Source organism: Rhincodon typus, chromosome 5 (assembly GCF_021869965.1).
Source record: "Rhincodon typus isolate 14 chromosome 5, sRhiTyp1.1, whole genome shotgun sequence".
Taxonomy (NCBI): domain Eukaryota; kingdom Metazoa; phylum Chordata; class Chondrichthyes; order Orectolobiformes; family Rhincodontidae; genus Rhincodon; species Rhincodon typus.
Genome location: NC_063336.1, coordinates 82177955 through 82191933, shown reverse-complemented (window position 1 = coordinate 82191933; position 13979 = coordinate 82177955). Strand labels below are relative to the sequence as shown.

The window sequence follows — 13979 nt, the reverse complement described above, 5'->3', positions numbered from 1 at the left end:
GCTAAATCAGTCATGTGTATTCACTTGTAAATTGAGCCTGGTGTCTCAGAAGGAAGTATCATGCATCTCAGATGATATGTAACTAGCTATTCAGTAATACATAATAAATTTATCTTCTGTCCTTCAAGATTGTGCCTATCTATAGCCTACGATATTGTGTGGATATCCTTCTCCATATGGTATTAGTAGTTAAGACTAGCTATACCTTTCTAAGAGTAGAGGTTTTGGATATAGGAAGGGCTGGCTGTTGAAGAATTTTTGGCAAGTGGTCTATCATATGGTAGTGGGAGGGAATCAATATTTAAGATGGTGGATAGGATGTGAATCAAGGAAACTACTTTATCTTAGATGAAAAAGTTGCTTGTGTATTTACTGATTACTTATGAAATTCACTATTGTTGTGTAGGCAAATATGACAGCTAGTTTGTAAATAGCAATAACAATAAATCATTAATTACAAAATACTTTTATTCCCTGATTGTTGCTTGAAGGAAACTGGTCAAGACAAGGTCATGGAATCTTTTAGTTATTGAAGCAAGCAATGTACCTTAGTTTAACTGTTGTTCTGAAGACATCACTTTGAGCAGTGCAAAACTTAGCATTTTAGCTGAGATTATGCATGTAATTCAATAGGGAAATTTGAATTCAGAAGTTTGTAACTCAGTGTTCAGAATCTTAACAATTTAGAGGATTGCACAGTAAGAATGTTACCGGATTAGTAATTTAGACTTCTGAACCAATGCTTCAGAGACATGAGTTCAGGTCCCACCATAGCAGTTGGTGACATTTAAAGTCAATTATAAATTTGGAATAAAATGCCAGTTTTGTAATTAATGACCATGAAACTATCACTTTAAAATTCACCTGGTTTATTAATGTCTCTCAGGAATGAATTCGATAAAATTCATACCTTTTATGGCCTACAAGTGACTCCATATCCAGCAATGTGGTTGAATCTTAACTGCACAGTGAAATAGCCTAATAGGCAATTCAGTTCACAGGCAATTTGGAATGGGCCATGAACAGATGGCCTTGCCAGCAATGCTAACATCCCGACAGTAAATAAAAGAAAAATGTTAAACAAAGGGCATTAAATACTTTATTAATGCTACACCGTTTCAGCGCAGGTCAAATGAGATCTATACCTTTTGTCCTTTCATTCCTGGGTCTCCTTTTTGACCCTGTAGGAAGTTTAGATTATTAAAAAGAAATAGGCACATATTAGATATGTAAAGTAAAAGATTACTGATGTTATGAAGATTAATGCTTGGCGATCACAATAAAACTTACATGGATTCCAGGATACCCAACAAATCCAGGCCAGCCAGGTATTCCTGTATCTCCTTTTTGGCCTTTCAGTCCCTGTCAGATGGGATTATAAAGTCATGTAAAAATTAACATAATTCATTGAGAAAAAATTTTAAAATTACTACAATATATTTTGTTAAATCAAGGAATGGTGGCAACGTTGGCAGCCATTTACCCAACCACATGAAGGCAATGGCTGGCATTGTATGATTATATAATGTACCTCAAATTTCCTTTCACATTAGGGATATTATTTTAAATGTTTTTTTTTCTATTTATCTGTTTTTGAGTTTTTCCTTGTCCAAACAACAAAGGCGAGCATCTTATAGGCCTCAGTCAATGCCACCACCAGCTCGGCAGAAGCGAAATAATGTGATTGATCAGAGGATTATCCCTTCCTCACTGTTAAGTTTGTGAGCTATAAATGAGATCTTGGTTACAGATAAAGGAACATTTTCGCTGGCTGTTCACTACTAGTTACATTGTAAACATTGAGCAAATATTTTTTATATGTTTACCATTGCTAGCAAAATCTAAATTCAAATTCATAATGGAAAGAAATTTTTCTGCACTCAATAACCAGAAATATGCTCTCACATGGGAAATTGAAATCATGAATCCACTTAGCAATTCTTCTGTATTCTACTTACGTATTTTTATTACTATTAAATCATCGAACAGATGGGAGTTAAAATACAAGAATCATAAAATATCATAAAAAGAAATCAAACTATAATTTTAACCACTTACAGGTTTCCCCATTGGACCTTCGTTACCTTGTGGTCCTGGAAATCCTTTCTCTCCCTTAAAAAAATTAGAGAACTCAAAATTATTGGAGTCCTCTTGTGTTTAGTGTTGGTCAAATTATTCAAAAACCTCATGCAAAAGAAAATATTTAATTTTCATAAACCTTTAGTCCACTAATGCCTTTTGGTCCTTGCAGACCCTGTCGTCCTTGATATGCCTAGATATAAAAAAATTAGATTGCATTAATTAATTCTATATGTGTATTCTCATACACAGCAAGTTGACATTCACTTAGATATTCAAAAAAGTATACCTCAATGCCTGGGACTCCTTCTCGCCCAGGTTGGCCGGGATCTCCTATTATTCCCTGCAAATAAAATGCAATGTTCATACTGTAAGTAAGAGCTAACACTGGATTTAGAAAAGTTTTTGTTTTAGCTTAGAATGGCACTCAACATATTTGTACCTTACGTCCAGATTCTCCTGACAACCCATAAGCTCCTGGAACTCCCTGTTCAAGAAAACAGTTTTGTTTGTTCCATATCCTTGATAACACACAAGTTTTTGAGGACATACTTGGCTATAGTGCAGTAACTATTAGTTCTTTCTCCTTCAATACTTTATACATCATATCACAAACAGTTTTAAAAGGTTGTCAATATTAACGTTGGGGTTAAGTCTAATAATAGAGATTCAGGGCAGATTCCTCAATTGACAAGCAGCAGCAGCACTGGTCACAAACAAACATACAAATTAAGAGTAGTACTAGGCCAGTCAGCTCTTAGAGCATGGTCCAACAGTCAATAAGCTAACAGCTAATCTGATTATTGTGGTAGGAATTGCTGGCCTATAATATTCACTAAGTAAATAGATGGAATACAGGAGGCTGCAAAGTCATTACATCCTGACCAGTACTTCATGTCAGTGTTGCTTCTCTCCAGGATTGTATAATAAGGGAATCAGCCCTAACATTTCAAAGTACATTGTTCATACATTGCCTTTGCCAGGCACTGCTCATAATAGTAAAACTGTATGGAATCCAACAATCGTCAGTAGAAACCATCAGAATGGCTAACATACAAAGGATAAATGCCACATTGGTAGTCTTGCTCTTCTAAGTACGAGTTAAATATTTATAATGTAATATGGTTTACAGAGTTTGACTCTACACGTAATATATCCTATACCTGTACTGGAATTATATTAACAATAATTCTAAATAGAAGTATTCCAATTGTGAGCATGAACATCTCACCACAAGAAAACACAAACAAAACAAATCAATCATGAGACACAGTATTACTCACAAGTTTTCCTTTTGTACCTTTTCTACCAGGTAACCCTGGATCACCCACAAGACCCTGCAAAATCATTTTAAGTAACATTGTTGAAACCAAATTATTTTCAAGTAAATGCCAAACTCAACATTTTAATACATTAAGAAAATAATAGAAAAACAACTTACTCTGGTTCCTTTCATGCCAGGTTTGCCTTCAATACCAGGGAATCCTTTGTCACCCTTAAGATGTGATCAGTTAAAATTAAATAAACAAAAAGAAAATGGTACAATAAATATTTTGAGGATTGCAATAATGTTCTCTGGTCATAATGAGAAAAAAGTTATGATATACTTCACTTGAAGTGAATGATGCTTATGATGGAGAGATGGCAGCATGATGGCAATATTACCGAACAAGCAATCCAGAGACCTAGGCTAATGTACTGGAGATATGGATTCAAATCCCAGCATAGTAGCTAGTGGAATTTAATTTCAATTAATATATCTGGAATACAAAGCTAGTTTCAATAATGGTGGCCATAACAACTATCATTAATTACTGTAAAGAAACATCCAGCTTATTAATGTCTTTTAGGGAAAGAAATCTGAAATTCTTACTCTGTTTGGCCTTGCATAAAGGACCATTTAGCAGGATGATTAACAAAACTAGACCTATGGAAAGGGACTGTCATTATTCAATTGAATAAAAAATTGGTTTAAGCACAGGTGTGGTAAGTGGTTGTTTTTCAGACTGGAGACTGGTATGCAGAATCTAGGATCACTGCATTTTTTTGCTATGTATACTAAATCATAGATTACAGAGAAAAATTTCATAATTTGCTGAAGGTACAATGTTAAAGTGGTGGGAAACAGGGAGGACAGTATGAATGGCATGCTCTATGTCATAAATGAGCCAATACAATAGGAAGATATGTGTTAGATGGAAGTTAGTGTGGAGGAAATGTGAGTTGATACATTTTGCCAGAATAGATAATGAAAGGCAATATAGACTTAATAGCACAATTCAACAGAATGTGCATGGAGAGAGATACCTGGGGGTGCAAGTGATGAATCTTTGAAAGTGCCAGGACATAATAAAACAGTAAAAGCCAAGCGTATGAGATTTTGGGCTTCACAGCTACTGCATACATGAACAGGGAAGTTATGCTGAACCTTTATAAAGTTCTCGTTCGGCCGCAACTCGAGTATAGAATGCTCAACATTTTAGGAAAGAGAGACTGCAAAGGAGATTTACCCAAATGGTTCCAGGCATGAGGGGTTTAGAAACAAGGTTATATTGAGATATTGAGGCTGCTCTCATCAAGAAGAAAGGAGATTCAGGGGATTTTTAACAGAGGTGCATGAGCATTATGACAGGTTTAAATAAGTCGGACAAAGAAAAACTGTTCTCATTACCTGATGCTAGAAGGACTAAGGGACAGATCTGAGATTCTGTCATGAGATGTAAGGGAAATATGTGGAAGAACCTTTTCTAATGCAGTGATTGGTAATGACCTAGAATTCCCTGCCCACAGAGGGTGGTAGAAATAGAAACAAAAAAAAAAGAAATTAGATTCTCATCTGAAAGAAATAAACTTGCATGGCTGTGGGGACTGAGTGGTGTCTCTTGTGGCACAGTGACAGTATTCCTACCTCTGGACAAGGAGACCTAGGTTCCAGTCCCACCTGCTCAAGGTGTATAACAACATCTCTGAACAGGTTGATTAGAAAATTATGGGGACAGAGTTGGGTTTGGGACTGACTGGATTGCCCAGTGGAGAACCAGCATGGACTTGATATATTGAGTGACTTCCTTCTGTGCTATAAATTATTCTATGGGTGCTGTTTAATGTGAGAAACTGGGGTTTCACCCAATAGTTAGAAAGCTAGATGAGGGTAATGTATCAATACTTTTAGTAATGCCCACTAAACAAAATACAAATCACGGACCTCAATAGGCAATGGCTGGCCATTCCTGGGATGGAACACCTGGGGGATGAAATCCTAACCCCACAAGAGCTGCCAGTTAATCAGAGACTGGAAGTTTTGCACTGTTTATAGACATCACCAAGGTGGCTGCTACCAGTATTACATCCACCCAAAGCTCAAGATTGCAAAGGGCTGCAGGTCACAAGTGAGTGTTAGAAGCTAAGGGATTGTGGGATGGGGGTTGCAGAATGGCAGGGAAGGAGAGAGGAGTGTCTCTCAACAAGCCCATCACTTTCACATGCTTGGCCCTCGATCAAGCACGGAGTGCAAACATAGTTTGCTTTTCAGTGTTTCTGGAACTTGAGTCTCCCATCCACTACTGGCTTGATGTCAGTAGTAGTGGGATGAGGCCCATAGTGACCATTCATTTCCCGTTTATTAGTCTCAGTTGGTGGTTAGGTGGGAAGGAAATCAACAAGCCTTATCACTAAGGATGTAATTGAGACAAAAAAGGAAGGGATTTAGCTCTCCACTAATGAACCCTCTCATAAATTTTTCTGCTGCAAGGACCTCATTGCTTCAGTGACTTCAGTAAGTGAAAACCAATGTGTCAGCAAGCATATGAAAGTGATTGGCGTGTGTGAAACCTCCCTAAGCCCTTTGCACAGCTTAGATGGAACGTTATTTTTCACCCATTTCCCTCCTGCCAAGTAAATGCCCCCCACCATAAAACCTGCCATGGGAAATGGCATTAAATTCTCAGCCATGACTCTGTGATCTGTGACAACAGACATAAATGGTAACAAAATCGTTTTATACCCAGTAAATAATTTGACCACTTGACAGACAAGTTTATTTATCCGATGAATCACTGGAATCACAAAAACTGAGAAACAGTATGTCTTGATTACAACTTTTACATCATAACTTTACCTAATTGAATCTATTGTACAATAATACTAAATTTAAAAAAATGTTGGAAAACTGATATTTAGAACTCAATTCAAGACAAGTCAAAACTTCTTAAGGCAATTTTCTAGTTAGCTGCCAAATGGTCACACTGCTAGCAGTGTGAACACATGACATTCTAGAAACCCAGATCGCTTTCAGTTTTGAGTCTTCATTAACATTCTTCCAGCAAGCTGCAAGTGACAAAAGGATTTCCAAAACTGGCCTAACTGTAACACACAACCAGATCAACAAATACCACCTGATAGGAATGCCAAAAGGGAGATTATGAATAGGCTTGCAGCAGGCCTTGAAGAGTTCTGTGGGACCTTCAGGAGTACTCCTGCCTATCTGAATCCATAAAAATTTTTAAATAAAAAATAAGCCTATATTTTTGACTTGACCTCAATACAACATGACCTCTGTAAAGACCAATTGCTAGGCCATTTTTTAAAACTACAAATGCCTCCAAACTGCAGCAAATAAACACCTATAATATTCTATTTTAGCTTTGAATGGTTTAAAAACACTACTCTATTAATCCAGGCAAATTGGACAAATTTCTTTGGATCAGATATCTGATAACTATCCCTATAATTAGTTATCTTCAGACTGATGAACTTAGAGCTTGGATGAGTACCTGGAACTATGATGTTGTTGCTATTACAGAGACTTGGTCAAGGGAGGGACAGGATTGGTAGCTTAACGTTCCAGGATACAGATGTTTCAGGTGGGATAGAGAAGGATGTAAAAGAGGTGAGGGCATTGTGCTACTTGTTAAGGAGAATATCACAGCTGTACTGCGGGAGGACACCTCGGATGGCTCATACAGCGAGGCAATATGGGTAGATCTCAGGAACATGAAGGGTGCAATCACAATGTTTGGGGTTTACTATAGGCCTCCCAACAGCCAGTGGGAGATAGAAAGAACAGATATGTGGGCAGAATTCGGCAAGATGTAAAAGTAACAGGGTTGTCGTCATGGGTGGTTTTAACTTCCCATATATTGACTGGAACTCACTTAGTGCTTAGGGTGCGGATGGGGCAGAGTTTGTAAGGAGCATCCAGGAGGGCAACTTGGAACAGTAAGTAGACGGTCCAACTAGGAAAGGGGCCATACTGGGCCTAATACTGGGGAATGAACCTGGCCAGGTGGTTGACATCTCAGTAGGGGAGCAGCTTGGGATCAGTGATCACAATTCAGTAAGCTTCAAGGTAATGACGGATAAAGATAAGTGTGGTTGTCAGGTGAAGGTGCTAAATTGGGGGAAGGCTAATTACAACAACATTAGGCAGGAATTGAAGAATGTAGATTGGAGGCAGATGTTTGAGGGCAAATCAATATCTAGTATGTGGGAGACTTTCAGGTGTAAGTTGCTGGGAACTCAGGACTGGCATGTTCCTGTAAGGATGAAGGATAAGTATGGTAGTTTATGGAACCTTGGATAATGGAAGATATTGTGAGCTTAGTCAAAAAAACGGAAGCATTTGTCAAGGCTAAGAGTCTGGGAACACACGAAGCAAGGGTAGAATAAAAGGAAAGTCTAAAGAAACTTAAGCAAGGAGTCAGGAGGGCTAAAAGGGGTCATGAAAAGTCATTGGCCAACAGAATTAAGGAAAATCCCAAGGCTTTTTATACATATTTAAAGAGCAAGAGGGTGGCCCTGGAGAGGGTTCACCCACTCAAGGACAGGGAAGGGAATTTATGTGTAGAACCAGAGGAAATGGGTGAGGTATTAAATGAGTACTTTGCATCAGTATCCACCATAGAGAAGGATTTGGTGGATGAGGAATGTGGGGAAGGGTGTGTGTAGATAATTTGGGGTCATGTTGAGATCAAAAGGGAGGAGGTATTGGGGGTCTCGAAAAGCATTAAGGTAGACAAGTCCCCAGGGCCTGATGGGATATACCCCACAATACTGAGAGAGGCAAGGGAGGAAATTGCTGGGGCCTTGAGAGAAATCTTTGTATCTTCACTGGCTACAGGGGAGGTCCCAGAGGATTGAAGAATAGCCAATGTTGTTCCTTTGTTTACGAAGGGTGGCAGGGATAATCCAGCTAATTACAGGCCAGTGAGCCTTATGTCAGTGGTAGGGAAATTATTGGAGAGGATTCTTCGAGATAGCATTTACTCCCACTTGGAAATCAGTGGGTGTATTAGCGCGAGGCAACATGATTTTGTGAAGGGAAGGTTGTGCCTCACTAACTTGGTTGAGTTTTTTGAGGAAGTGACGAAAATGATCGGTGAGGGTAGGGCAGTGGATGTTGTCTACATGGACTCCAGTAATGCCTTCGGCAAGGTCCCTCATGGGAGGCTGATACAGAAGGTAAAGTCGCACGGGGTCAGAGATGAACTTGCAAGATGGATAAAAAACTGGTTCAGTCATAGAAGACCAAGGGTAGTAGTGGAAGGGTGGGTTTCTGAATGGAGCGCTAAGACTAGTGGGATTAGTGTTGGGACCTTTGCTGTTTGTAATATATATAAATGATTTGGAGGAGAATGTAACTGGTTTGATTAGTAAGCTTGCAGATGACACAAAGGTTGGTGGAATTGTGGATGGCAATGAGGACTGTCAGAGGATACAGCAGGATATAGATCAGTTAGTGACTTGGGCAGAGAGATGGCAGATGGAGTTTAATCTGGAAAAATGTGAGGTAATGCATTTCAGATGGTCTAATCATGATGGAAAATATACAGTAAATGGCAGAACCCTTAAGGGTACTGATAGGAAAAGGGATCCGGGTGTACAGGTATACAACTCACTTAAAGTGGCAACGCAGGTGGAGAAAGTAGTCAACAAGGCATACGGCATGCTTGCCTTCATCGGCTGGGGCATTGAGTTTAAAAATTGGCAGGTAATGTTGCAGCTTTATAGGACCTTAGTTAGGCCGCATTTGGAATATCATGTTCAATTCTGGTCGCCACACTACCAGAAGGATGTGGTGGCTTTGGAGAGGGTACAGAAAAGATGTTGCCTGGTATGGAGGGCATTAGCTATGAGGAGAGCTTGGAGAAACTTGGGTTGTCCTCACAGGAATGACGGAGGTTGAGGGGCAAGCTCATAGAGGTCTACAAGATTATGAAGGGCATGGACAAAGTGGACATCAGAAGTTTTTTCCCAGGGTGGAAGAGTCAGTTACTAGGGAGAGGTGCGAGGGACAAGATTTAAAGGTGATGTACGAGGCAAGTTTTTTTTTTTTTTTACACAGAGGGTGGTGGGTGCCTGGAACTCGCTGCCGGGGGAGGTAGTGGAAGCAGATACGATAGCGACTTTTAAAAGGCATCTTAACAAACACATGAACAGGATGGGAATAGAGGGATACGGTTCGCAGAAGGGTAGGGGGTTTTAGTTGTGATGGGCAGCATGTTGGTGCAGGCTTGGAGGACTGAAGAGTCTGTTCCTGTGCTGTAATTTTCCTTGTTCTTTGCTCTAATCTCTTTTCCTCAAAGTTGAATAATTTGTATTTCATATTTATTAGACAGTTCATTGTGAATATCAAAAATACTGCCCAAGATAGGTTAATTTTTATCAATAGATCTGTTATAAATTGTTGTTCAATGACAAGATATAAAAAGAAAACCTATTAAGCACAGAAATGGTCTGTACAAATAAAATCCGAGTTTGTAAACAGATATTGTCATTACCTTCACTCCCTGTAATCCCCATATGCCTTCATGTCCTGTTTCACCTTTGTTTCCCTAGAAATTACAATAATTAATTTATTTTAATAATAGTTTCTGAATCATTAAATATTATCTGTTTACTTCTAAATGTTACCTCAGTCACTGTGACAATATATGCGATGAAAATTTGTATTACAGCTAAAAAACAGTATTACATTTATTCACACTGCTTCACTCGTGATGACAAAAAAAAACAGTAATGATAATGGTCCAGATACTCTGGTGGCCAGATAGTTAGTGTAGCAAAGTAGACTGGAGTTGCACGTAGAGACTATGCAGAAACACTGGCACAATGGACTCCGTGGGAATGGAGTTATCATAATTTTCTGATATGCAATTCCCCTGCATCTGGAGCCCTCTGAAAGACCCCTGTAAAATGGGAACATTTGGAAGGTTCTAGTTCACTAAAGTTTACTAACTACCCAGGAAAGGTTAGAGGATTAGAAACCCACTCAATTAATTTGAACAGCTAACTCGCTGCACCCACCAATACACCACCTCTAGATTTGATACTGACCCCTTCCCCCAAAGCTGCTAGACCCGACAGCCCCCAACCCAACCCAACATGTTGGCTCCAAGTCAGAACCAACACCTCCTCACTGCTGGACCTCACAATCCCCCAATACCAACTACAACATATCTGACAAGCACTGCCATCAGCACCCCACCTCCCACCACTGGGCATAATCTGCTCTCCAGACCTGACCCAACACTTCCACTCTCAGAATCTGACATACCCCATGAGCAGATCCAGCAGGATCCGAACACCAAACGAATATCACCAAAACTCCAACGTACATTTATTCTTCCTCCCAAAGTGGACAGTTTCACGTTTTTGCCTCTTTACAATTTATTTTTCTATTTATTTTTATGTTGTCAGCAAATCTGGCAAACACACCTTCTGTTCCTTCAAACAAGTAATTTATATAAATTGTAAACTGTTGAGATCCCAGCACTAAACCCTATGGAATACCACTCATTATATTTTGTCAACCTGAAAAAGGGCCATTTAAGTCTACTTTCTGCTTCCTGGTAGCCAGTCAATCTTTTATCAATCCTACCCACTACCCCGTGAGCTTTTAATTTCCTCAATAATCTTTGATGTGGTACCTTATGAAATGCCTCTGGAAATCTAAATACAGTGCATCCACGAGTTCCCTTTATTCACAACACATTATCTTCTCAAATAAATCCAACAGATTAAACAAACTTAATTTCCCCATCAAAAAAGCATGTTGACTTTACCTGATTGTCTTGAACTTAACAAGGTGCCCTCCTATAGCCTTTTTAACAATAGCTTCTAACAGCTTCTTTTCCCATAATAAATTGTAAGCTAATTGGACTGTCATTTCCTGATTTCTGTCTCATTCCGTTTTTGATTAAAGGAGTTACATTCATTATCTTCCAACCTAATGGGATTGTCCCGACATCAGGGGAGTTCTGGGAAAGGATTTTTCAAAATTCACTTGTGGGATGTGGGCATTGCTGGCTGGACCAATTTTTATTGTCCACCCATAGATGCCCTTGGAGGAGACCATGGTGGGTTGTAGTCTGTGTGGTAGGTAGATCCATAATGCTGTTAAAATCCAGGTTTTAATGCAGTGACAGTAAAGAAGTAGCAATATATTTCCAAATCAGGTTGTGAGCAGCTTGGAGGGAAACTTGCAAGTAGTGGTGTTTCATGTTTCATGCCCTTGTCCTTCTAGATGGAAGTGGTCATGGGTTTGAAAGGAGCTGTCTCAGGATCTTTGGCAAATTTCTGCAGTGCATCTTGCAGGTAGTACACACTCCTGCTACTAAGCTTTGGTAGTGGAGGGATTAGATGTTTGCGGATGTGGTGCCAATCAAATGGGCTGCTTTGACCTGAATGGTGTTGTTGGATCTGCATTCATCCAGGCAGGTGGGAAGTACTCCATCACACTCCTGACTTGTGTGTTGTGGACAGGCTTTGTATAATTGGAAGGTGAGTTACTTGTTGCAGTATTCCTAGCCTCTGGCTTGCTCTTGTATCCACGTTATTTATATGGCAAGTCCAGTTGAGTTTCTGGTCAATGAGAATCCGCAGGATATTAAGAGTAAGGGATTCAGCAATGGTAATGCCATTAAATGTCAAGGGGCAGTGGCTGGATTGTCTCTTATTTGACGTATTTGTGTGGCGCAAATATTACTTGCCACTTTTAAGACCAAGCCTAGATATTGTCTCACTCTTGTTACATTTGGGCATGGATTGCTTCAGCATCTGAAGAGTCACTATTGATTGCACAAGGTCACTTCTGACCTTATGATGGAGGGAAGGTCAACAATGAAGCAGCTGAAGATGATTGGGCCTAGGATACTAACCTGAGGAACTCCTACAGGGATGTCCAAAACTGAGATGACTGACCTCCACCCATCTTCCTATGTGTCAGGTAAGACTCCAACCATTGGAGAGTTTTCTCCTGATTCCCATTGACTCCAACTAAAGACAATGCATTGATGATCTCACTAGCAACTTCTTTTAAGCCCCTTGGATAAGGTCTACCAGGACCTACGGACTTGTTAGCTTGCAGCTCCAACAATTTATTCAATATCACTTCTCTGGTGATTGTAATTTCCCTGAGTTCCTCCTTTCCTTCCATTTCCTGATTTATTACTGTTAGTAGCAAAAAACAGTGAAAAGTCACACTCCAGGATGCCTAACATTTAAACTCAAATGTATGCTGAAAGCAACTCTCTGATACTGGGGACAGCAAATACAAAAAAATCAATACATCTTTAATAATCAAGAATTCTCATTCTTGGGTAGGAAGGCACATCTTGACCCATCCTTTTCAAAAATTTGAAGAAGTTAAACAGCAGTGGTTAAATGCCTCCTTTGAAAAGGAATAACCTAAATTATTTAAAGGGTTGAGGGAGCTGAACACTGAATGCAGCATTATACTGAAAAGAAATGCTAAAACCTTGAGGCTCAATACATCCAGGAGTATTTTGCATCATTTAATAAAGCAAATCAAGTAGTAAGAAATTACAAAAATGGTTGTCAATGGATACTCTACCCAAGCCTGGTGGTACTATTTGAATTTGCGTTGACCTTATACAGTTTAACAAGAAAACATGCTGTGTCTATGGTTGACAAGTATTTAGCTAAAGTATCCAAAAATGTTTTCATGAAACTCAATGTAATAATGTCAGGTGCCACTGGACAAGCAAACAAGATTGGTAACTGCATTCATAACTCCATTTGGGAGAATTTGTTTCAGCAGATCACCTCTGCCCCAGACATCTTTCAATGGACTTAGAAGGTCTTCCTGGAGTCACAGGTCACATGGATAACATGTTGATACATGAGGAAATAGTTGAGAAACATGATTAAAGAGTGCATACAGACTTAAAGTGCTTACAAGCAGAAGAATTCACACTTAACGACAAATGTAAATCTATGCGGTTCTTGGGACATACTGTCAGCATTAAAGGTTGAATGGTGGATCCTCAGAAGACTGCAGCCATTATGCAATGAAGTCAATCCAGGATACTTACCAAGTATTCTAGTCTTCCATGAGATATTTGCAACACATTGTATCCATGATGTGACTGTTTCGGACAATGGGTTAAATTGCACTAGTGAGTGTTTCAGCCAATTTGTACTCAGTTCTGGTTTTGAATATGTCACAAACTTGCTCAGATACCTACAAGTGAATGGGGAAGCTGAGCATCTAATTAGGACAGTTAAGTTCCTCTTGAATAGAATACAAATTTCTACACAGCACTGCTAAACTACAGAAACATTCAACTCTAATGTGGTCCAACATGATCACAATTGCTGATGGTTAGGAAACTGAAGACTTGGCTTCCCATCCTGCCAAAGAGGTTGACTCCATATTCCATATAGAGGACTATCAAAACATATTCACTAAGGAGTAGTCATAGCACATGCAACATTACAACAGGCACTACCATGCAAGACAGTTTTCATATTTAGGATAGGGTCAACAGCATGGATCGAGGATCTGGACATAAAAGACTCAGCCATTCAAGGAGCTAGAGACCAGCAATATATTATATATTGTCCATACTGCCAATGACGTCGTGCAAAGGAGGTGCAGG

General features: G+C 39.4%; 1 protein-coding gene across 1 annotated transcript in view; it reads right to left on the bottom strand.

Annotated features, from left to right (window-relative positions):
• Nucleotides 1–13979, bottom strand: part of zmp:0000000760 (collagen alpha-1(IX) chain) — an 80098-nt gene that overhangs the window by 40727 nt on the left and 25392 nt on the right. Inside the window, exons 11-19 of the mRNA XM_048596442.1 lie at nucleotides 9858–9911; nucleotides 3521–3574; nucleotides 3363–3416; nucleotides 2522–2566; nucleotides 2369–2422; nucleotides 2219–2272; nucleotides 2059–2112; nucleotides 1291–1362; nucleotides 1146–1181 (exon numbers count right to left, since the gene is read on the bottom strand). Coding sequence (XP_048452399.1) covers nucleotides 1146–1181; nucleotides 1291–1362; nucleotides 2059–2112; nucleotides 2219–2272; nucleotides 2369–2422; nucleotides 2522–2566; nucleotides 3363–3416; nucleotides 3521–3574; nucleotides 9858–9911 — 477 coding nt within the window. The remainder of the gene's footprint in view (nucleotides 1–1145; nucleotides 1182–1290; nucleotides 1363–2058; nucleotides 2113–2218; nucleotides 2273–2368; nucleotides 2423–2521; nucleotides 2567–3362; nucleotides 3417–3520; nucleotides 3575–9857; nucleotides 9912–13979) is intronic.